Source organism: Mercenaria mercenaria, chromosome 2 (assembly GCF_021730395.1).
Source record: "Mercenaria mercenaria strain notata chromosome 2, MADL_Memer_1, whole genome shotgun sequence".
Lineage (NCBI taxonomy): Eukaryota > Metazoa > Mollusca > Bivalvia > Venerida > Veneridae > Mercenaria > Mercenaria mercenaria.
The window spans coordinates 22,535,547-22,562,802 of NC_069362.1; the positions used below are offsets into that span (position 1 = coordinate 22,535,547).

Sequence of the window (27,256 nt, forward strand, 5' to 3'; positions counted from 1 at the left end):
CATTAGTTACATAAAATATAAAAAAAATAAAGCCGCCTTAAAAGAAAATCTCATAATTTCTTCGCTCATTATGTGAGAGTCTTTGCACCTGCAAAAACACATTTACCAACTAAGCTAAAAATACCCACACACCTTGGTTAGAAGCTGATGTTACATAATTATCATCTAACTGTTACAGTTCTGAACTACCTTTACAAAAATATATAATATTAATATCTTACAAGGGGAAATGTAAAACCAAGGGGGAAATATAACTTTTGTATAATATGTTACAGTGAAACACCGCTCGCTCGAGCATCGATGACTCGAGCACCCGGGCTCGCTCGAGCAATTCATGTGGTCCCGGCCGAGTTCCTTCTATTTTCTATGTGACATTACCATGGCTGGGTCGAGCATCGATAACTCGATCGCTCGAGCATGACACCTGGTCCCTGTGTATTAATTTACTCTTTGTTGCTTCTGGCTAACTCGAGCAGAGGTGTCAAAATTTTTTACACCTTCGGCGGTCAGAATGTATCGGTTAATTAAACATTTTCACACACCGTGAGAATTGCGTAGTCTATTCCCAGACTATCTTAAATGTTTGTTTGTCGGTATATTTGATATTATGATGAGATTAATTATTGATAAAAGCTAAAAGAAAAGTTTTATTGACAAAATATTGATCAATTACTGATAACTTAAAGCATCTTTTCTGCTTAGATCTTAGTAATTTAATCAGCAGTTGTTCGCATGCACATGAAGAAAATAATATTAAGCCGTTTCATAAAATTGAGACGATAATTATGATATGCACTTGTTGATGAAAAATAATTTTAAAAAATTCTTAGTTGTTTCTTCGCATGTGCTATTTACAATTTACATACTGAAACGTCATCAATAGATAACGTTTGTGATACGTTTGTTTTTGAAAATGTCACAAGTATGTTATTATTACGCATCACCGTTTACTCGGTCCCGATGACAATTGGTACAAGAAACTTAAGTTTTCTTCGTATGTTGGTTAATGTTTGGGTCGCTCGAAACCATGGATAACTCGAGCATTTTGCTCATCCCCTTGCGACCTCGAGCGAGCGGTGTTTTACTGTACCTAGTTTTTACACCGGAACTGATATGAATCACAACCGTCACAAACTCTACTAAGCCCCAAACTTAGTTTTAGAAACAAACTGAGCATTATCAGACTGATTCTTAAATATCATAGTGATTTTTATACAGTAAAACTTTGTTCGCTCAAACTCGGTTAATTTGTACACCACCCTTCCCCCAAACTCATCGTCAGGTCTCGGCAAAATATCTGTATGAAGTATATCTTTCGATGGCTTGAACTACTGATAACTCAAACAAAATTTGCTTAATTGTCCCATCAAGTTCCAGCGAACAAAGTTTCACTGCATGATCCTTTCAACAAAGTATTCTTAATATCCCTGGTCAACATTTGGTCAACGTAAGCAAAGGTACAAAGTGGAAACTGCTCTTTTTGGGTCTGTACTTTATTGGGTCTGTGCCACGAAGTACCATCCCTTTTGGGCCTATATCACAATTATCTACCCTTATTGGAGCTATACACAAAGTTACCAGTAGATCCTTTATTGGGTCTGTGCCACAATGTACCGTCTGGGCCTGTATCATAACTAACTGTCCTTATTGGAGCAATACCCAAAGTTACCAGTAGATCCTTTATTGGGTCTGTGCCACAATGTACCATCCTATCTGGGCCTGTATCATAACTAACTTTCCTCATTGGAGCTACACCCAAAGTTACCAGTAGATCCTTTATTGGGTCTGTGCCACAATGTACCATCCCTTTTGGGCCCGTATCACAATTAACTGCACCTTTTGGGCCTGTATCAAAAATACAGCCCTTATTGGATCTGCATCTTAAGTTATTTCTCTGCTTGGAACAACTAGCAAATTACAACTAAGACGTAACCCAAGTAACCACACAGTATCCTCATACCCTGTTTTAGTTTTAGTCCACTGTTCTTGAAATCATGAACACTTCAAACCATTAAACTGTTCAAACCATCACTGTTCTGGAACTAACCTTCAACAGTTCTTGATTTGTGTTCATGAATTTTTGGACATGAACTGTCCTTAAAAATGGTTCACGAACAGTTCATGTACTACTTAAGATCACACAGAGTTCTTGAATTGTCCATGATAAAAGGTTAAAGGAACAATCATGATGTTATTTTCTTGAATCTTTCATACACTACTCATGACAGGTAGTTCATGAACTAATGAAGAATCGTGTTCATGAACGGTTCACTGCTAGTTCAATGGCATAATAAAAACATATAGCAAGAAGTTCATGAACTATTCATGTTCAACAAAATATCAAGAACTATTCATGAAGTGAATAGTTCATGAACTGTTCGTGTACATTAGTTCTTGAAGTCATCTTTCACTTTTCATGCACTGTTTTCATGAACACAGTATTTAAGAATGTTTCAAGAATTTGTGCCATTTTATCTTCACGAACAATTCATGAAGTGTTCATGAACTCTGTTCATGAAATATGCAAGCACTGTTAATGAACAGTCACGTTTCATTTCGCAGGGGCAGTACTTTAGGGTATCTATAAAGAAATGACTGATCCATGAAAATGAGATGTCTCATTAAAATACATGAACACTGCATAAAATTATACAATGTAAGCATTTTCTAACATAAAATATACTACCAAACTCTTTACGTAAATGTTAAGATATCCGCATCAGTACATATTTAGGTATAGAAAGGGTAAATAAACATCAGCTTGTGATAAGTTTGGAGAATACGAAGCTTAGATGAAATATCATAATGTAATAATCTGGTTACTTAAGGAGGGGCGTATTTTGCTTTTAAAATAAATGAGAGCTTGGTCACCAGAGTCCAGATTACTGGAGCATGGAAGAGAATTTTCATTAAGAAAATTAACAAGCCGGAAAGCCTGCTGTGAAGACATTTATTAACATTAAACGCGCCATAATTTAACACAAACGTACGTTGCGGGGAGCAGAGACGAAATATTGCACAATTCCTCCTATTCATGATTAGAAATGAATATTCTTAATAGCATTTCATACATTCTTCTGTCTTCCTAACACTTAAAATGTTTCTGTTAAATGTTTTGTAAAATACAATAATCTGCGATAACAACATATCAGCAAAACAGACTCCCATTTTCAATCTTTCAGACAGAGAATCACCTATATTACAAATATATGAAATGATCTCAAAACTTTATAGTTTTTCAAGGAAATAAAAAATAAATAAAAAGATGCAAGGTCTAAAAGTGGCAAACATTATACAAGTGTAACAAGTCACATATTCAAATAAAATAACAGAAAGGTACTTACTAAGTAAGTTCGTCCATTATGTAAACATTCACCTGAAAATAGAAAGAATGACACCTTATATACAATACCGCAAAAATCTATAATTGAGCCGCGCCATGGGAAAACCAACATAGTGGGTATGCGACCAGCATGGATCCAGACCAGCCTGCGCATCCACGCAGTCTGGTCAGGATCCATGCTGTTCGCTAACAATTTCTCTAATTCCAATAGGCTTTGAAAGCGAACAGCATGGATCCTGACCATATTGCGCGGATGCGCAGGCTGGTCTGGATCCATGCTGGTCGCAAACCCACTATGTTGGTTTTCCCATGGCACGGCTCATATAATGTGGTATACTGGAAGCTTTCAAAAACTCCATTTATTTCCCCCCACCCCAAAAACTCACACAACTCCTATTCCCTCACCCAGTTTACTATAACCTGCTTTTTCAAAGATATACACATAAAGAAAAATTTCCATGTTATACCCTTTGAGTAAAATGTGTATAAAGATGAAAAATTGTGTTTGAAGAGAAGATTGACCTTTCAAGAAAGGGTATAATTAGTTGTGGTCTTTATTAAGGGGTTCTCCTATCTCCTTAATACATGTTTTATTGTAATTAAATACTAACTAATTATTTATTCTAGGTAGTTTCTTAGACTCATACATAGATCTTGAGGACTGTTACTGTTTTACAAGAAACTGTATCTTTATTCAAAAATTCATACAGCAATTTGGTTAAAAAAATCCCAGTCCTCTAGAGACCAAAATGAAACCATGAACTGCAGGACCACCACAGATCCTTAATATGTCACTCACAGACAATTTAAGTAATAAGTGACATGAATTAACTTCAGTCTTAACAAAATATTATCTAGTTCATGACCATTTCTGTCACAGATTATTTATGTTACAGATAAATATAAGGAAATTATATTCAAAATTTAGCTTTAATGACATCTAATTAAAACAGTGAGCACTTGAAAGTGGACAAAATTCCTGTGTAGAAAGAAATAAATTTTAAGAATGAAGTTAGTATTTGCACGCTTTTAGTTTAACAAGAGCTGTTGGGAGGAGAGCAACGCTCAACTATTCAAAAGCATTCTCACTAAAAATAATTAAAAAAATATAAACATAGAAATAAACAAGTGCATAAAAAAACATTCACCTCTTGGCTTTTGACTGTAAATTTTACCAAACATGCAAATATTCTAATTGATTTATATGTTTATGAGGTAACATCCTAATTTCAATTAATAAGGTAGTAGACCAGTAACGATGTTCAGCAACTTATACTCTCCACAATGCTATTTTGTCATTCTCCAAACTTTACGGAGAGTCGTGTGTGCATTCAGTTACTTTAATGTACCAAGCATGCCGACTTTCCTAAACAGAGTTTGTACAAATACGAAAACTGTCAGTGTTATTATGGATACACTAGCATAATTACAGCTTGTATTGACACATGACTCCTTATATAAGTCCATGGTCCATAATTTGTGCTATATGACTAGTCTTTATTCAACACATACTTAGTCAAACATTTGATAATGAAAAAACTAATTTTGGATGTCATGTCAAAAAAACTCTAATCAAATGACTTGCAGTCCGCAGTTTAAACTATTGACCCTTGATCCTTCAAACCTTGGGCAATAGCTTTAACTACTGACTGGCAAGCCATTCATTGAGTGTATAATATATTACCTATTTATATTAAATAAAAGGAAATTTATTTCTTAGGTATTGTAATAAACCACTTATTGAATGGTTTCCCAGGCAATAATCAAAACTATCAACCAGCAAGCCATTCAATAAGTGTGTACTGTTGTAATGTAATTTCACAAACAAAATTTCTGCATGGGACACAAACCTATACAACAAATGTTTTTTAATGTTTGGCCTTGCCTTGCACACAACCATTAGCAAGCTGTGCAATAATAGTCTTCACAAAACAGTAATGAAACCATTCTATTACCAATAGATTTTCTCTCAAATGGCTAAAACGGCTTTTTAATGAAAAAGGATGCTCTTCAGAGTCATTTCTTTTGCCTTTGTCATACTACAAAAAAACACCTTAAATTATCCCTGACAGCTTCTGGACTCAAGAGTGTGGAATTTCAAAAATCTATTAAAGCCAGAAATGATAATATTGATCCTATTTGGGCTTCATTTAAAAGCAGTTCATCACGGTTGTCAGCGGCTATGGTCTAATTTCTTGCTCCAAGCTTTGATCTATCATTTTACCTATTAATATGATGAAACCGGAGATAAAGAAAACATTGGTTCAACAGATCTTTGTATATATTGTCATTTTGCAATGGAGATCCACGCCTGTCAATCTTGAGGCCACTGATCCAAATATTAAAATATGACACTAATGGCGCCTTTTTATGCATATCGAAGAATTTATGGTGCAAAAAGAATAGTAGGTACTAAAAGTCATGGGCGTTTTCTTTCAATTTGTTAACTGCACAACTATTATTTAATATTTCATGTTAGTATTTCATTTAAAAAGAGGCAAAAAATTTTGCACTATAGTATGTCCTTGCAGCAATAAATTCAAATGCAATTTCCTGAACTTATAATTAGAATTTAATAGGACAGATAAAAGATTACATACTTTTGACACTGTGTTTATAATCATTGATACAAATATTCCAAAATTGACAGTTACTGATCAGAAAATATAAGGATATTAAATCAGCCATGCCATGAGAAAACCAACATAGTGGCTTTGCAACCAGCATGGATCCAGACCAGCCTGCGCATCCGCGCAGTCTGGTCAGGATCCATGCTGTTCGCTAACAGTTTCTCTAATTGCAATAGACTTTGAAAGCGAACAGCATGGATCCTGACCAGACTGCAGATGCGCAGGCTGGTCTGGATCCATGCTTGTCGCAAAGCCACTATGTTGGTTTTCTCATGGCGCAGCTCAAATATTTATTACAAGGACATAAATTTCATCAACTACAAAATATGAGACATTAATTGGTAACCCGATTTTTTAAATCTCTATAAAAGACGCATCATGCAGTGTCCACTAATTTATCTTATTACGATCAGAATTATCCCTGTTGCGACATTGATTATGTATCTGAGATTGTACCATGATTGGTGTGGTAGTTACAAATACTAATTCATAAGATACTTGCGCTATCATCATATTAATGTTAAACGGAGTGTAACAGCAAAAGAAAATGATTGCGATGAATGTGAAGCTATTTACGGAATAAGGAAATTCATAGCCTGTCATCTCCTGTCAACTTCCACAAAAATACTGCGGCAAAACACATGATACAGAATATGTAACGTTTGATCTTGTCCTTTGTTACTTTGCATAAAATTTTGCTTTAAAATGCAACAATTACAATAAAATAAAAGTTTGTGTTTATCAGTTTTAATGATACATTTGTATTTTGAAACTCAAAACATGCAGTTGCAACAGAATAAACATTCAAATATATTATCTCTACAACCTTTGCATAACTGCAAAATTATCACACAAATCCATGACAAAAACTAAGTGCAACAACACATCACTTTATTCATGTCATTGTTATTTAAATCCTAGCACGACTATATCAAAATGGCAGGGTCATTTCAATCTTTGCATGAATGAAACAAGATTGTTATTTTATTCCTACCATAACTCACAATTTTATAATACAAATCATATACAGTAAACCTTGCTTATAAGGAACAGTTTGGGACCTCTAAAAATTGTTCCTTATAACCGAAGTTCCTTATATCCGTATAGCGTACTAGTTCCTTGTAACCGAGGTTTGTATAACGAACACAATTTGTATAGCGAACACTATTTGACTGACGTTAACGTTTGAAAAGGGCTATGTGTTCACACTCCGGGCCGACCATGAATCAATGTTGCGAGTCTAGTACCGGTCCTTTCCTGGAGAGATGATAAAGTAAACTGCCTGCATGTTTATGACTGAAATAGTGTTGAAACACGGCAATAAACCTAAACTAAACCAAAATGTACGTCGTTAAGAATGACCGTAATTTGTGTTTATTTTTTGTCGGTTTTTTCTATCTTCTTTTTTTAGAGAGCGCTACATTATGACTATGAGATATGTTGCAGTTACTCCCCTTACCTTGCTCGAGTGCATGTTATGAGAATAGGCATCAATACTAATACAAAAAATGTTCAAATTTTAATTACAAAAATCAAAAGTGTTAAATTAGACAACCCATTAAAATCTAAAAGTAGGGTATTTATGACATATAGTGCATTACGACTAGACAACAGCGCCATACATACGGATTAAAGTGTAATTTATACCTATAGTTCTGCAATTGTCCATTTTAGCACCTGCTATACTTTTTACAATTGGAAATTTGATAAACTGGACTGTTTGCCATTGTTAATGAAGCGTAATTAGCACATTTATTTAGGACAGTATGACCGTGACCGTTACTGATTTTCGTTCACTATTGTCAACATAAAATACCTAATACAATAGGGTTATTATAACAGTAGCTTGATCTGGGATGCAGTATTCGGCTCGAGTGGATTTTGCCAGATCGGTTCTCACGAGGCGCGCAAGCGCCGAGTGTGATCCGACCTTGCAAAATCCACGAGAGCCGAATACAAAGTCCCAGATCTGGCTACTGTTATAATGACCCTTTTATTATATACCTTTACCATTTTGATTCTTGTTTTGTTCTTGAACGAAATCTTCGATGTTTATCGATATTAAATGAAACTTAGTGAAGTTTTCATGTGCGCTATTTATACTAATGTGTCGGATCATGCATATTAATGAAAATAGTCCGGCAGCATGCAATACGGAAGGTACAATACGGAATTTAAAAGGTACAATACAGAATTTTTGTCTGTCTCTTCATATTTAATTGTGAAATACAAGCCGATTTTTTACAGAATTTATATAGGTATATAATAAATGTAGATCTTAGCTCTCGAACGTAAACTTGAGTAAATATAAATCTACTATCGTCTTGTATTTGGTAAATGTTAATGGTATTATATATTTTCTTTTTATCGTATCCGTGAATATCATAGAAATGAAATAAGTTGTGTTTATTCATGCGCATTAAAGCGCCTGAAAATGCCGATGTTACTCTGACGTCATCAGCGATTCTCCTGTTTATTTCTGGTTTTCAATAATTTTTATTCATTATGTCTGTTCGCTATAACTGAGGGGTTTTCCATTGAATTTCGTACTTTGGGACTAGAAAAAGTGTTCCTTATAACCGAGTGTTCCTTATATCCGAGTTCCTTCTAAGTGAGGTTTACTGTAATAGCATTAATGTGACAATGCATTACGGCATAAACCATTTCACTCGTAGCATAAATGTAACAACACTGTTATTTTATTTATATGACCGTTGCAATAAGATTGTTTTTTAATCGAGGCAAAACTTCAAAAATATTACACAAATTATAACATATTAAAGAACACAAAAGGCCAATAATTTGAATTAATTTCAAACAAGAGTTATCTAACTTGGTTTATCTAACTTGCCAGGTTAATCCGGCAAATTTGATGACAATTTGAAGTTTCAATTCAGTACATGCAATAATTACTGTCAGAGATAAGAAGTTGCAGGCAAAATTTTAACCAAGGTGATGCCAACAGCTATGCCTAGAAGATCAGAAAGCTTTCAGTCAAACTAAAAAAGAATTATATGCAACACTGTTATGGCTTCTACCCCTGCATAAATCCGACACAATTATCATTTCAATCATATTGGGAATAATTTGTCTTAGACCAGGCCTACATCATATATGTACATTTCATGTATGAAGTGTGTGAATAGTCTGATCAATCAAATAGCTAAGTATAGACTGGGTTTCAGATCACTAAAAAGCAGTATTTTTTTAATAATATAGAATAATGAGCAATTAATGAACAGTAATTCGCAGAGAAGTAAAATTTCATTCTTTCACATTCTTAACCCTATCACACTAGACACGATTGATTCTGCCTTTGCGACCAGTGTAGATCATGACCAGCCTGCACATCTGTGCAGTCTGATCAAGATCTGCACTGTTCGCCATTCAATCAGTATCTTTTTGGCAAACACCCCTAAAACAGGGTAATGTCCAAGTTGAAAGAATTTGGACAAGTTCATCATAGAAATTTAGCAGGGTAAGGGTTAAATATAATCATATGTGTTTTATTTTATTATCTCAATTTGTTCTCATGTCTATGTATAAAATAATGTATACCAAGAAATTGAATTTCAAAAATAAACTTGGAAACTTATTGCAAACAGGTTTATCAATTACAGTTTAGTGCAAATTAATCCTGCGGAAAAAAAAATTCAAGTGTAAAAAGCAAACATGTCCTCCACAGAATATTTTAAATGTTGAAATTGGATTGATGACAAGATGAAATGCCTGTTTTGGTACATTCAAGAGCCTAAATATTTGACAAATGCACACTCAATATGCCCTGAACTTTGACTTGGGATGTCCTTGTTTGGCAACAATGGTGTTAAACAACTATATAATGACAAGCGCTATTTCAGAACTTCCCATGGGGTACTGCACTTGACAATTTTTCATGCTCATAATATATAAATTTCTTATATCATCCCTCTTTGTACAAAGATATTAATGATCACAATACACCTTTTATAAATACACATTTGAATGCAATGTGAAATTTGATTTACAAGTGGGAAGATCTGATCGTATTTGTTTAATACCTAAACCAGCAGGCTGTTTAAAAATTAATCTTACTTAATTTCATGTTATAGCTTTTTATTTAGTTTTAAAACATTTTTTATTATTCAGCATAGTATTTTTGACCAGAAACCTAGCAGGGGCATGCCTTCTTTAAATATGATAAAAATACACATATCTAGAGGGGTCCAAGCTGCCCCTAAAAAGTATTTGGTTTTCACTACACACTGTGCTGCAGTCAGCTGTCTATTGTCTAGCAACATTTTTGCATCTTCAATTTTTTAAACCTTTAGCCTGCTGGCGGCAAGTGATTCTGCCTTTGCGACCAGTGGAGACCAAGATCAGCCTGCAGATCATAGTCTGCACTGTGCCCTGTGTCCCTATTCAGTCAGTAAATCAGTAAATTTTCAGTAAACACCCCTTTGAATCACAAGAGGTACTGCCCAAACTGAATGATGAACCAGTCCATTTTAGAAATTTAGCAGGATAAAGGTTAAATATCCATACCCATGCCTGTATAACCTTTACAATGTGTTGTAGACAACTGTGTTGTAGAATGTATTACAAAACTTAATTACATGTAATTATATGGAGAAATAAAAATATCACAAATGCATTGTTAATTTGCCATCATATCAAAAGCCGCAACAAACATAATAATGTGGCATTACCGGTACAAAGAACCAGTTTGACCATTACATGGCTACTAAACCCTATTGCCACCACCTTAAAAAGTGGTGATAAGGAAAGGAGCTGTCTACATTTCCGTGGTGCTTTCAAATTGAAAGGATTTACATTCTGTCTTACATCTTTATTGATATAACTTATTTCGAAAATCTGAGAATGTAGTTCCATGTAAGAACACTTTTACTACAGGTTGTTTGTAATTCTGTTTCAATATCATGTAAATTATGGTGCTGAGAGCTAATTTCTCCTGATTCGGATGTTTGTGTATTTTAATATAATTTATCTGTATTCAAACTAAATTTCGATGCATACACATACTATAAGAAATCATAGTGCTCTTGACATCCCAATTTACATGAAATTTTAACACAATTACAGTCAACTTCTAGTAAAAGTATTTTCAGACGGCATAATCTCCAAATCTCCAATTTTCGAAATAAGCTCTATCAAATAAAATATAAAACAAAATGAAAATTTTACTTACCTGTTCATAATATGAAACTGGCGATAGCTGCACCACGGAAATGCCGACAGCTCCTTTCCTATCACCACTTTTTGGTGGTAGCACTAGGGTTTAGTCACTGTGCATTATTATTAGCATCATTGCTTAATGGAAAAATTAAATTCAACACACCTGTGCAACAATTTGAAATCTGATTTATTTCAATATTATTTAAATATGGCAATAGATAATGACATGGTAATACCTGTGATAATATATAGATGGCAATATGTTCATAAGATATATCTTGCTACATTACTACATAAATTGTGACAATGATGTAAACAGAATTTGCAACTAATTGTATTAATTTATTCAGCTTCAAGTGACTAACCCACATATTTAGGTGAAAAATAATTTCTCTCAAAAATTGATAAAAAATGAGTACTCTGACAGTGACAAGTGGTACAAATATATTGACATAAGATATTCTTATAAATAACAAGAAATATTGTGCAGAAGGTAGTAAATGGTTGCAACACTTTTGAAATAATTTACATAAATTCTTCTTGCATTTTTACCAATATCTAACTTTTATTTTCATCAACTTTATCATTTTTCGGTGTCATATATACGATCTATGCCAAACTTAGTTGAAATGAACATATTCAATATTGCAAGAATTCACTAAAACTGCGGGCGAGTAGCTTTAATATAATATATCAAGTAAGAAAAGATTCCCCGAAGTGGAAGATTTTAAAATTCATATCCTCTGTATAAATTTATTCCTCAATGGTGTTTCGTACATCAATAAAATTTAGGAAAAGACCTACTTTTCAACTAACCAGTCCCTTGTGATTTCAGAATAAAATACGAAAATAATTTATGTACAGTGCAAGAAATAACATTTTTATCACCCAAGCTTTACAATGTAGGAAGAGAATATTTGAGAGACTTTATAGTTCTGCTTTTGTGTTTCTCTATTCGCTTACGGGTTATGCTAAATAAGTGGTTAACAATTTACTACAAATACATGCAAATCAGGCCATTTGCAAACAAGATCATTACAAACGTTCCCATACAATGACAACAACAAGCTAGGTTATGACCAGTCCTTAAACCCAAAATACCTATGCACGTTTTATGCTTTGTCAATATGAGTTACTGCCCTTTGGAAATTATGTATATCAGTTATTTCACTTAACAAAATGCAAAAGTTTGAAGTTTTTTTTCTCCCAGAAATGGAAAATAATCCTGTTATCATGTTCAAATTCAAATTGACAATATTTATAACTGAACAGTTTCTCTTAAAATGTGCTATTGTTAGTTCTAAACAACCAATAATGCATCCCTTTAGAATATTTGTTTGTCAGAACAGTGGAAAGTACAAAACAACATAATAGAAAATAATGTCCTTTTAAAACAGAATACAATATAATATTATTATTCTCTCCTTTTTCATTTCAAAATATATCTTCTTCATATTACAGACAAGGGTAAAAACATCAGTAGTGTTTAAATTTCACATGATTATTTTTTATCACATAAAAAATCTGTATAATTTTAAAAGTCTTGTCTCATCCTGACATAAGCAGTTTTCGAAATATTAGATAATTTCAATGAAAATTAGAATATTTATGTGCCTTGAAAGAAGAATCCTTTGATAAAGCTAAATATTGGGATAACCTGTTGATTAAAACAGGTACATAAAGATGATATGATATGCTAATAGCATTTCCTTTATGATAACTAGATGTGCTATATCCAAAATGATAAATTTGGAAATCAGAAAAGTAAACATAAATTGTAATTAATACATCTTTAAAAGCTTAAGGGGATTCACTATTGATAGGAAATACTAGATTTCTTTATATTATCTCTTGTTATATACCTCAAGCAGCTTACGTGAAATACACTTTCATTTCTGTCAATAGCATTAATTAAAGTAAAATTTTATAACATTTTTCCTTCGTCTTGGTTAATCACATTTAAGCACTTTTCTGAAAATTAGTACATGACTGTGGTAAAAATGTACTTCTTAACATTAGTAAGGCCAAACCAAATTGATAATGTCGATTATCTTGTCACAAAAAAACACAAAGGCATTTTCGTTTTTCGCCTTTGAATTCCCATAGCCAATGTTTATAATTGTCATCAGTAAGCCACTTTTGTGAAAAGACACAATTGTACTTTTAGAACTCATGTTTTTCTCCTTCAACGCATCACGGATAAATTATACAGTGTGAAAATTACTTGAAAGAGCATAAAACCCATAAAGTACAGTACCGTACCGTACTATCGCCGGCTCCGTGGCAGGCCCTAATGGCAGTAACGGTTGGTTTCTTTTCGTCGTTTTTTAGTTTATTTTGGTCCGTTTATAACGTTTGTCCGTTTTCACTTCGTACCCGATGAATTTAAGGAATATTTGCCATCTTTTGTACGTTTTTTCCTAAATTCAAGTAGTTTTCAAGTAATTTCTGACTGTTACAAAATTCAAGTAGTTTTCAAGGAGTAGGCATCAAATTCAAGGAATTTTCATGGCCTGTGCGAACCATGCCCTTTTACTGGCAATGCTCTGATTCAGAAAAGTCAAGCATGATGTCTTATGTACAGCTCTTTTTCTAACTTTAAACTTTCATGACATATTAAATTTGTTATAAACAACTCGTAATGTAAATTCCTTACCCCACCAACTTTCGTATGCAAATGCTGATCATTTGGACAGGAAAAAACAGATAAGTGACATGCATCAATAAGTATTTACCCTTACCAAAATGATGTAGATTGATGTTATCAAATAAATTAGTATGTTTTTCTTCATCCAGTTTTCAATGAAATAAATCGATTTTTGTAGCATGTAATTTGGTAAACATTTGAAGAAAATGGCATAACTGCATAAAGGGGAAATAACTTTAATGCAACTAAATATAAGTGTTATGATTTATTATAGACGATGTGTGCGTAGTATGTATTTATTTTGATTAAAATCCATTTGAGAACAATCTGGGACTGGAATTATAAGCATTTACAGTGTAACTTCCGAAAACCGAACGACCTCCGGACCAGCCCAAAAGTTCGGTATTTGGAAGTGTCCGGAATTCAGAAGTTTGAAAATTTGTAGACAAAGTGGACGTGGTGCACAAGAGTTATATTTTCTTATATGTAGGATGAAGGAGATTATTATTCTTTATAAGTTAATATATAGTAATTAATTAATTGATTGATTAATTATTTAATTACAAACATTAAGGATAATAAATACAAATATAAAAAACTACATATCTATAATAAAAGCATTTACTCAAATATTTTCCACTTAATTTTACCATCTCTTTGAGTCCTGAGTTCGTCAATATTTAATTAATGTTGATAATGTATATAAAAGTTTAATTTTATCGATGTAACTAAATCAATTAAAACACCGGTCTTTCTTTCATTCAAACCTCAGAAAGTTTTTCACACGTAAGATATTTAATTCATCACGTTTTCATAAATAGAATACAAATGAAAGTAACTTTTGCATCAAATGATCATTGTGATTACAAATTATGTCAAAACAAACGACTGCTGCTAAAAGATAAACAAACAAGAGATCACAGAGTGATCTTGGCGCCCACCAATGTGCTATTATTGAGAATTCCAAATTTTAAGACTTATTGACTAGCTCAAGGTCAAATTTCATTTCCGTACAAAACACTGTGCATGTAGTCAAAATTCGAAACCTGTAGCTTGAGAAATGTGAAAGTAGGTCACTATATCAGTTTCAAGGACAAAGTTCTTTGTACACAAAACTATGCACGTGCATCAAGTTTGAAGGCTGTAGTTTGATAAATTTGAAAGTAGGTCACTAGGTCAATCTTAAGGTCAAAGTATATTTTGGTACACAAAACTATGCAAGTGGTCCAGATTTGAAGGCTGTAACTTTAGAAATGTGAAAGTAGGTCACTAGGTCAAAATCAAGGTCAAATTACACTTCAGAATACAAATCTATACATGTGGTCCTTTAAAGCCTGTATATTCAAAAATGTGAAAGTAGGTCACTAGGTCAATGTCAAGGTCAAAGTTTGCTTCAGTACACAATCCTATGCATGTACGTCTAAATTTGAAGCCTGTACCTACAGAAATGTGAAAGTAAGTCACTAGGTCAATCTTAAGGTCAATGTTCATTTCGGTACACAAAACTATGCATGTGGTCCAAATTTGATGACTGTAGCTCGAGAAATGTGAAAGTAGGTAACTAGGTCAAAATCAAGGTCAAATTTTATTTTGGAACACAGAACTATGCATGTGGTCCAAATTTGAGGCCTGTACCTTCAATAATGTGAAAGTAGGTCACTAGGTCAATGTAAAGGTCAAAGTTTGTTTCGGTACACAAAATTATCCATGTGGTCCAAATTTGAAAGCTGTAGCTTGAGAAATGTGAAAGTAGGTCACTAGGTCAAAATGAAGGTCAAATTTCATTTCGGAACACAAAACTATGCATGTGGTCCAAATTTGAAGGCTGTAGCTTGAGAAATGTGAAAGTAGGTCACTAGGTCAAAATCAAGGTCAAATTTTATTTCGGAACACAGAACTATGCATGTGGTCCAAATTTGAACCCTGTACCTTCAAAAATGTGAAAGTAGGTCACTAGGTCAATATCAAGGTCGAAGTTTTTTTCAGTGCACAAAACTATGCATGTGGTCCAAATTTGAAGGCTGTAGCTACAGAAATGTGAAAGTAGGTCACTAGGTCAAAATCAAGGTCAACTCATGTCAAGGTTCATCTTGCCACTCAAAACCATACAGGTGGTCCAAACTTGAATGTTGTAGGTTATTGACAAGAAGATTTTAAAAGCTTTTCCCTATATAAGTCTATATGAACCATGTGACCCCCAGGGCGGGGCCATAATTGACCCTAGGGGATGATTTGAACAAACTTGGTAGAGAACCACTAGATGATGCTACATTACAAATGCCAAAGCCCTAGGCTTTGTGGTTTGGACAAGAAGATTTTCAAAGTTTTTCCCTATATAAGTCTATGGTAACAATGTGACCCCCGGGGCGGGGCCATATTTGACCCTAGGGGAATAATTTGAACAATCTTAGTAGAAGACCACTAGATAATGTCGCATACAAAATATCAAAGCCCTAGGCCCTGTGTTTTTGAATAAGAGGTTTTTCAAAGTTTTTCCCTATATAAGTCTATTTAAACCATGTGACCCCCGGGGCGGGGCCATATTAGACCCCAGGGAAATAATTTGAATCATTTTGGTAGAGGACCACTAGATGATGCTTCATACCAAATATCAAAGCTCTAGGCTCTGTGGTTTTGGACAAGAAGATTTTCAAGTTTTTCCCTATATAAATCTATGTAAATTATAGAAATAAACAAAGGGCCATAACTCACTAATGAATTGTTGAACCAGTCTAATTTTCAGGGGGACACAACTAGGGTACCAATACATCATTCTGACAAAGTTTGGTCAAAATCCCCTTGGTAGTTTCTGAGGAGATGCGATAACGAGAAATTGTTAACGGAAGGACGGAAGGACGGACGTCGGACCACAGACGCAGAGTGATTTGAATAGCCCACCATCTGATGATGGTGGGCTAAAAAGCATGTTGACAACTTGCCATAGGCATTTTTGGATTAACAGGTGACACTTTTAATCTGGCAAATATTTTGCTGTTTGGTTTTCGGAAGTCAATTTTAGTGTTAAAATATAAACGGTCTTTCAAAAATCGTCCGGTTTTCAGAATTCAGAAGTTCCGGTTTTCAGAGGTTAAAAATATATAGAAATAAGAACAGAAAAAAACGGGACCTTGAGTTTCGTGCGGTTTTCAAAGGTTTGCGGTTTTCAGAAGGTCCGGTTTTCGGAAGTTACACTGTATACACTTTTACGTCCGTAAAAAGTAGTGCACCAAAAAATTTTGGATTGACTTTTTTCAATGAGGCGAGGGCAAACCAAAAACAAAAAAATAAATTTTTTTTTGTGTTTCGGAAAATATACGAGCGGCAAATCCGAAGAACAACTTTTTAATTTGGTGAGGCCTAACGGAACTTTTAAAAATTATAAAATTCATGTGTAAAATTTTAACTTATTCTGATTGGTCACAATATAAAATTTGGTTGTCAAACAGAAATGACACCGACGTGCCAATATTTTCCGAACTTTGCTGAGATTTCATACCTTGTAATATTTGAGTAGTTAACTTGCATGAAATTGCTTATACTTGAACTTATCTTTTAAACTATAAAAATAATCATTATTCTATGATTTCATGTCAGTTAATGTTTGTTTTAAACCCTGCAACAGCCAATATAGTGGCTAATTACATTGTTAGATATGTTTTGAAGAGGACTGTTAAAAGAACCCAGAATGTTAATTAGAATACACTATTTGAAAAGCTAGACTCTGGGACTTCTATCAATCCCCTGATCAAATGTGTAGACATTTTTCTTATTATTTCCATAAAACCTTTAATATCAGGCATAAAGTTTTTGTAAATTTTGAAACACACTTGGTGATAAATCATGCTGTAAAATATTTGGTTAATGAAACTTAGAAGTATGCAATTTGTAGCATGCCTATCACAATGAAACAGGACATATGTCTGGTCTCTTGTTCTAAAAAGTAACACATCTAGATCTAGTCCTGTTATTTAGGAAAAAGAACAAAAATGAATACAGTAATTTCATAAAACGAAAGTAAAGTGATCTGATAGATTTTTTTATAGAAGTCGATAGTGAAGTTCTGGTCCCGCTCCGACACCTCCATACCAACGCCAAACCAAAGTTCATCACCGCAATGGATCGCTGCTTCAACGCCCGACACCGTTCCAGCAATCCTGTGTCCGCTCGTAATATGCTTACAACCGCTCCACCAAAGTTTGTGCAACGTTTAATCACCGCCCGGGCAAAGGTGGCGAAGCAGCGGTGGTCCAGCGTTCAAGATTTCTGCGTTGGCCTAGCGGACCCAAGCGTCCACGAACTTGCGTCTAGCGGTGCCAAACTTGACTGGGCGTTGTTAGAGCAGTGGTGAACTTTGGCGGAGCGGAAAATTGCCCGCTCCTCACCGCTCGCAATATTTTGTGCAGCTCAAAACTTTCGGAGCAGTAGGAGGGACCATTAGCGGTGGCCGAGCGTATACGGGGTTGCCTTAACGGGGGCCAACTTCTGTTAAACGGTGGTGAACGGTAACGAGCGGTGATGAAATTTTTTCACCGCTCCAGGAACGCTCCAACAAAGTTCGGTCGGTGTGACCGGGCCTTAAGGAATGTAACTCGATCGATATTAATGTTGGACTCGGCCACAGTGTTCTTCTTAATTTTTTCGTGTGTTTGGTGCATCTGTATTTTTAGCTTTTGTGATCACCCTGTGTCCGTCGTCCGTCAGCATGCGTCGTCGTCCGTCATTGTCGACAATTTGACTGTTAACACTCTAGAGGTCACACTTTAGGCGCAATCTTATTGAAACTTGGTGAGAATGTTATCCTCATTAAAATCTTGGATGAGTTCGACATTGGGTCATCTGGGGTCAAAAACTAGGTCATCAGGTCAAATCAAAGGAAAAGCTTGTTAACACTGTAGAGGTCACAATTTTGGCCCAATCTTAATGAAACTTGGCCTCAATGTTACCCTCAATAAAATCTTGAAAGAGTTTGATATTGGGTCATCTGGGATCAAAAACTAGGTTACCAGGTCAAATTAAAGATAAAGCTTGTTAGCACTCTAGAGGTCACAATTTTGGCCCAATCTTAATGAAACTTGGTTAGAATGTTACCCTTAATAAAATCTTGGATAAGTTCGATTTTGGTTTATCTGGGGTCAAAAACTAGGTCACCAGGTCAAATCGAATTAAAAGCTTGTTAACACTGTAGAGGCCACATTTATGACTGTATTTTCATGAAACTTGGTCAGATTGTTAATCTTGATGATTTTAAGGTCCAGTTTGAATCTGGGTCATGTAGGATCAAAAACTAGGTCACCAGGTGAAATCAAAGGAAAAGCTAGTTTACACTGTAGAGGCCACATTTATGACCGTATCTTAATGAAACTTGGTCAGAATGTTAATCTTGATGATCTATAGGTCATGTTCAAATCTGGGCCAGGTGGTGTCAAAACTAGGTCACTAGGTCAAATCAAATGAAAAGCTTGTTGACACTCTAGAGGCCACATTTATGATGTATCTTCATGAAACTTAGTCAGAATTTTAATCTTGATGATCTTTGGGTGAAGTTCGAATCTGGGTCATTTCGGGTCAAAAACTAGGTCACTGGGTCAAATCAAAGGAAAAGCTAGATAACACTCTAGAGGCCACATTTATGACCATATCTTAATGAAACTTGGTCAGAATGTTACTCTTGATGATCTTCAAGTCAATAGGCCAGGTGAGCGATACAGGGCCTTCATGACCCTCTTGTTTTTATCATTTCATACTTATCTTAGATAAATGACAGTATGTGTATAAATATGTATACCCATGTATACTCTGTCTACATCGCCGTGCGTGGCTGCACACTTTGAGACTTTTCCTGTTGAACTTGGTCCTCTGTCCAATTTAAGTGGATTTAATACTTGTAGCGCATTTTGTTATTATTACGTGTACCAGGAATTTAACTTTATTAAACGGATTACTTTCCAGGTAACGTTCATGAATATCAAGGGGGTTATTCAATCTACTCCTTACCATGGAAAAAAATGGCGGCCAAAACTGAAAATGTGAGTTTTTCTTACTTTTTTGCTTTTTCAAGGATATCTAGACAATAACACATGTCTATCAACCTGCTCCACTGTTTTCTCCATCTACCGATACCTTTCACTTTGGAAACAGCACTTTAATTTGTCTGGAATGCTGGTCATGAAATTCGAATCGATGGAAAATTCTCCGGTAAACACGGGATAAGGAATAGTGCGACTTGCAAAAATGGTCTTTTTACCTAATATACCGCAGGTTGTAAGCTATTTTTCTGACTTGAAGGAATATTTCCACATACTTATCTAATACTGTTGATTTTGAGCAGATCACAGTTCGTATTTTCAAAAAAACACAATTTTTGTCCGATGGTAAGGAACAGTGTGCGAAAATTAGAGGATAAGGTGCAGTGCAATTTTTTTCAAACGGATTTTACAGTTTTCTTTCATCGTTTCTGAGATAACCAATTGTCATTTCTCTACCATGTAATAATTAAAGAGGTCTGAATCGTGACCCTGGCTGTTAAACTACACTAATATTGTAGATGAACCATAGTGTAAACCCTCCTGTCGTTAGAAGTCGTAAATGACGAACAATCGAGTGTTCCTTATCGTGGTTGTTTAAAAATAGGCTCCAGAAGCAAATTAAACATACTATAATTCCAATGAATATGTGTTTATACTTGTTACCTAATGTCAATTGGATTTATCATATCCATAATCCAAAAAATGTACAAAAGACAATTTAAAATGATACATACGTTACTGACGCCATGCGCAAGTTTTATACAAAAATTCACAACGCTTGACCGCTTTTATAGTTAATGACGGATTTTTTAGTAAATGCAAAGAATACATGTTCCCTAATTATTAATACCTGCATCATAATATGTATGTTTGTGTTATTACGATTCCTAAACAATAAAACAGATATGACGCCGATGAAGGAATACTTAGGTTATGGTTCTATCCTACGATGAATATATGAGCTCGACATATAAAGAATAGCGTTTTTATGTCTTTAAAGGTTATTTCTAGTTTTATTTCAACTATATGTTATAACATTTGATACAAGATATACTTAGTAGTGATATATTTTTCACTTAAACTTTCCTTATGTAAAGATTCCACTTTCTATGATACAAACGTTACCTTTATTCTAAGACACTGAAAATCACAGCAGTTCATGTTGAACTAAGAGTAGTTTTTTCATGCCAAAACAGTGTATGCATTTTCAATACATCTATCATTTGTCTATTATGAAGCAGAGGTCCTTCTTAATTTAAATGGCATAAGAAATGGCAAAATGATACGTGATCGATACAAACGTTACCAATCTTATTTAAAATATCATAAACAAGAAAGTGTCACTCAGTTTTAATTGACAGTGTCATCAGTTTGTATCGTCTACGTCGTAAGATGCAGATTTCACACAGGTAAAGTCGCACATTTGTCCTTGAAGACGTGTTTTCTTTTTCTGAAAATGTTCAATGGGCTCCGCTGGTAATGTTCGGTTTAAATAGGAAGCTTAAAGTAAAACCTATTTGTGATTATATGACAATTATATTTTTTGTTTCAATTAAATTTATGTTGTTGTACATATTGAGTACGCCATAAACACATGTGCAGTACAAATTATTGATACATACGTTACGTATGGTAACGTATGTATCCTTTCATGCCTGCTATATTACTGACAGTCCTTTTTATACAACATGAGGCTTCTTTTATTTTTTGAAGTCAGGGTTCCAAGATAATACGCTCAGGCGTTTTAATTTGCTAAAAAGTTTTGTTTTTATCACTATTTTTGTTTAAAACACGTCATGCAAATTCTATTTTTAAAATCTGATAATATATGCTTTAATATTAATTTCTTGTTAAAAAGGTTTTGTTTACAGAATTGGTCGTATGTCATAGTGTTTTTATCATAAAGATACATGTTTAACTTTTTTTTTAATACAGATGAATGGAAACAGCATACCCGTGGTACCCATAGCACAGTGATCGGTAACGTATGTATCAATACATAGGTTATTGGTGTATGTGTGCTTATATCAGTAATAATAACTAACTGTTGACTCGTGGTGGGTTGCACATCAGGTTTACATTATTGTAACATCAAGGGCTAAAATCTGAAAGGTGTATCGAGAATGTGAGAAGGCTAAAGACAGTGCGCTACTTTAAAAAGAGAGAATCAGACAGTGAAACTATTACCTCCCTACTAATTAAATCATTGGGCAAACAGAAAAAGGAGGAGAGAAAATAAGAAAAACAAAACGAGAAACGGACTTCGAGACTTCGAAAAAAACAGTACCTTTTCACAAGAAATGTATAATATGACATTATACATTCCCTGTGAAAATGTACCATGTTTCTTTCGGAGTATCGGGAGTCTGTTTCTTAGTTTGTTGAATAGGCTTTGGTTGTTCGGGCGCAGGCTTAACCGAAAAGATAGTGTTTGTAGTTTTTACTAAGAACGTATGACACCTTATATTACTTTATTTTCATTTCTATTAAAATCGATACCTTAATACGAATCGCTGTCGTAGAACTGGTAGCTAAAAGGTAAAAGAGCTAGCTTTAATTACTGTTAAGGTAAAAATCTGCAAGTAAAAGGGCATAAAGTTTTGTTCCAATCGTGATATATCTTGAAATATTTTTTACAAGACTGTTAATATATTTGAAAAAGTCTTTACAGTAAAGACAGATTTAATAGAACTGTTAACTCTGAATGAAATTTTATATGTAGAATTGTTGGTTTTTGTTGGTGCTTGGTTCATGAATGTGGTTGTACTCAAATAAAATTGTCTTTTCTTCATTATTTGGAAAAGTTCTGACACGGTGACTTGTGGTTACATTTAACTTTTAATATTAGAATAAGTACTTTTTCTTTGTGCATTTCATTATATACAGCTTAATGTTGTGTGATTCATTTCGTTTCGTTTTTCGTTTTGGTTTTAACGCCGTTTTTCAACAGTATTTCAGTCATGTAACGGCGGGCAGTTAACCTAACCAGTGTTCCTGGATTCTGTACCAGTACAAACCTGTTCTCCGCAAGTAACTGCCAACTTCCCCACATGAATGATCAGAGGTGGAGGACTAATGATTTCAGACACAATGTCGTTTATCAAATAGTCACGGAGAACATACGCCCCGCCCGAGGATCGAACTCGCGACCCCGCGATCCGTAGACCAACGCTCTTACCTACTGAGCTAAGCGGGCGGGCTTGTGTGATTCGTGGATTCAATGATAAAAGCACTTGTTATAAGGGCTGCCACCTTACAAATATACAAGAGAACGAGGTTATCAAAGCCGCCTTTGAAAATACGAATAATTAATTTGACAATCGTAAGAAATAATTAATTTAAATAAATAAGTTTTGGTGCTTTTGATTTACAATGGTCGGCTTCAATTTAATGGCAATCTTAAACACGAATTTTGATGCCCGAAAATGAATTTATTCGTTAATTTGGGATACATACGTTACCATCAGCATATTTCTGATCAGATGGTAACCAAGATTGTATAGTCATATTGTGCATAAGATTATGCTGATTATATGTCAACGGTTTTACTACAAAGGTATAACCACAGTATTTGTTGTTAAAAAGTATTATTGTAAAGTTGCATGTTTTATGTTTTGACAAGTTTAATATGTGTTATTGTTGATTGACATAAATGTTTCCAAGAAAAGCTTGATAATTAAATGTTCTTAAATTCGTGGTATAAGATACATAATATTGGCAAATAACAATCATATTTGCCACATATTAAGCCTTACTTAAATGTATTTTTTTTCTCATACCTATGTGCAATGATACTTACGTTACTTTTGAAGTGCAGCTTAAGATACAAGCAGGACACGTAAAATATTCAAATTGCTCTTCCAAATGTATATGTTAATGGCATCGTAAGAGTATATCTATGATTTTATGAGCTTATTATGTTTGCGATTTGCCTTTTGTCAATGTTTTTAAATATGTTTTGTTACAGTTAAATGTTCGTTCAATAATCTACTAGCGAACTCGCGAGGTAATATTCCTTAATAACACTAAGCCAACGTTAACTTATAATGTAAAAGTTAACCATAATTATGAAAAGTCGTATACATAGTTATAGCTTCAACCACGAATAATTTCTGGTCTTTGTATCAATAAAATCGTGAATTAGTGCGCCTAAATGTCGCATAACGAATGTATCTTAACGCAAAATTACAAAGAATGCATAACACCTAAACAAGTTAAGTGGTGTTGCTGAGTTTTCACTATCTTTAGTAAAACACATTGTATTTTAAGTAGGTTTAACTTTTAATGGTTTTTTAAGACAAAAAAATAATATTTCAACATTTTTGTAAGGCAATTGCTTGTTATTAATGACTTTGGGCGCTATACCAAATAGAAAGTTATAAATACTTAAATGTTAGCGAGGGATACTATATTAAATACTTGCTAAACTTTTGGCTTTCAGTACATCACGTGTCTGATAGACAGGCGGATACCTTTTAAATCTTACATTTAGTAAGAGATATTTATAAATGATCACCAAAATATTATTGTAACAGAATTTTACTTGATTGTCTCTGAAAAGAGCGAAGTAAAAAGTTGCTTGAAGAAGTGAACTGCACTTTATCCTCTTATTTTCGTACACTGTTCCTTACCATCAGACAAAAAACTGTGTAATTTAAAATTACGACTTTTAATCGACTCCAGACTAACCATGATGGAAATATATATTGATTCTTTTCTTCTAATCAGAAAAATAGCTCACAATTATTTGAATTATAAGGAAAAAAGACCATTTTTGCTAATCGCACTATTCCTTATCCCGTGTTTACCGGAGGATTTTCCATCGATTCAAATCCCATGACCAGCATTCCAGACAAACTACAGCACTGTTTCCAATGTTAAAGGTACCGATAGATTGAAAAAACAGTGGAGCAGGTTGATAGCCATGTGTCATGGTCTAGAAATCCTTAAAAAAGATAAAAAGTAAGAAAAACTCACATTTTCAGTTTTGGCCGCCATTTTGTTTTGGTGGTAAGGAGTAGATCGAATACCCCCCTTGATATTGCCACTCAAGAGCTGTGAGAGAAAAGAAGTGACGTCAGATCAGCATTCCATAGTTTAGTCAGAGAAAACGTTTTCAGGGTTATTGCTCCTGGTTATCAATACGTATTACAATTATTTCGAGAGGTTTCTAATCCAGTAAATCTCTTCTAGTGATGATAATTTCTTTTTTAATCCAATGAAGTGAGTGATGTATTAGCGATGATACCCCGCGAAGATTATCTACACGACCGGAGAAATTGGGCTGATGACAAAGTTGTTATCAGTGAATATGTTCCTTTTGGCATACATACATGGCGCATCTTCGAGTAAGAACTCCAGGTATTGGAGAAAATTCAGTTTGTCCCTGCTCCTTATTTACAAAAAAAAAATTAAAAAAAAATGCATAAATAATTTTTTATTAAAATAGAATTAGAAGAAGCTTAATGGATGTATGTATTGTAGTATTAAATATAGACATACAGACACTAAATAGGAAAATCGCATAAAGGCGGACTCTGCTTTTTTTTTTGCTCTGTAGAGCTGTTATTTTCTTTGCAACTGTTTTGCTGAAATCACATGACAGATATGCATGACATGTAGGTAGCATGTTCATAATGAAATAACAGCATGACAAAATTTTTCATGGAAACTTAAATCATACACCACCACAACAATTTGGGGTCTCATTTTTAGCTGATTTTGCAGTGTGTGTGTTTCACTGAAAATGTTTTTCTTGCATCAAACATGACCCCATTTTTCTTTTGATTTTTATTCAACATTGACAATATTCTTCAAGAAAATGAAAGTTACAGACATTTAAAATGGGTCCTGATGTGTGCTGCGGTCATTGGAAATATGTCAATTTTATATAGAATAAAGAACAGTTATTTTTTGTGTTGTATCCTATTACAGAGAATACATGTTTTGCATGTCTTTACTTTCTCTGCGGAATATTCCTCGTTGTTTTTCCATTTTCCCCAACACCCCAATCCCCTTTATCTACCCCTTACCCATTTGGTATTTTGCATATACTAGTTATAAAAATGTACTTGTCGTTGTATTTTTGAAGCAACCCGTCTGCTATATTTTTCCGTTACAGTTTCTTCATAGTATGTTGTGGGCCTACTTTACGATGCATGGCCCTGTAGCTGTGTTTGGGGTGCTCTCTGCTTCAGGGAAATCTACCCTTACCATTTATTTTTTTACAGTTGTTTCACATATTGCAAGCACAGGCACCAGTATCGGACCTGGGACAAAGAATATGGCCTTGTTTTTCATCCTAAATGAGTTCAAAATGAAAAATATGTACTGAAATATGAGCCCCCTACAAAAGATACATATGTCTACTGTAGACAAACAAGGCCATATTCTTTGTCCCAGGTCCGATACTGGTGCCTGTGATTGCAAGTGACATTTTCCAGTCGTTCGTACCTTTGCTACCGTCGGTAGATGAATTGGATCAAAATATGTATTAAGATAACAGATGATAACTTGACAATTACATCGGCACCCGGATCAGTTTACGAATGGGAACTTGTTATCTGTTTGGGTAAGATGATACGGCGAAAGAACTGAATTTAATACAGTGTAAAAATGTCGAAAAGTAGCGACAAATCGACCTGAATTCACCAAAAACCCATACCCAACTTTTGTTGACTTCTTTCGCAGATTCACATAAAATATATGGTAATTTATTTTGTAAATTGACATCCATTTAAAGATAATTTACTTAAGTTTAAACACAATGTGAAATATAAACCTGAACTTGACATTGGCAAGACTGCCGTGGATTCTTCATTTTGCAGTTTTCGCAAGTTGTACATGTCCGTTATTTTGCTCCAGTTTCAAAAATAAACATATGGTTGAATCCTGTTTGAGAATAATGGCCATAAAAATAGAGAAAATGCTTAAAATGGTCTCAATTACTGGTTCGGTGGAAAGTTAAAGATAAAAAACCATCGCCGTTTCATTTGATATATCGCCACAATCATGACACGACAAAAACAACAACAGTGAAACAAATATTCTATCAAAATGTATCTATTGATGTTCATCAGAAATATGATGGCGCAAAGTCAGTGTCTTAATGGTATATTTAGAATAGTGTAATATCAATTTAGACAGTATTAATAATCTTATTTCAGTATAAAGATAATTCGCAAGCAAGTAAAAATGACATAAAACTAAATGAAAACTGCTTAGAGGAAGGCGAGAATCCACCATTTTTATTAGGTATCATTAAAAAACTAGCACATCACCATAAAATCGCTCGTAAATCGTAGACAAGCCCAAAATATGTCTCCGAAAATCACTTTGGCGTTAAATGGAGAAAAGATTTATTAAATATTCCTGACTGAAAATATGATTTAAAAACGCTCATTTGCATTATTTTACAAATGTTAATTTATTATTT

General features: G+C 34.2%; 1 protein-coding gene across 2 annotated transcripts in view; it reads right to left on the reverse strand.

Annotated features, from left to right (window-relative positions):
• Positions 1-27,256, reverse strand: part of LOC123562027 (extracellular matrix organizing protein FRAS1-like) — a 164,551-nt gene that overhangs the window by 133,021 nt on the left and 4,274 nt on the right. For both annotated transcript variants that reach the window (XM_053532182.1, XM_053532196.1), the window contains exon 2: positions 3,345-3,376. In XM_053532182.1, coding sequence (XP_053388157.1) covers positions 3,345-3,376 — 32 coding nt within the window. The remainder of the gene's footprint in view (positions 1-3,344; positions 3,377-27,256) is intronic.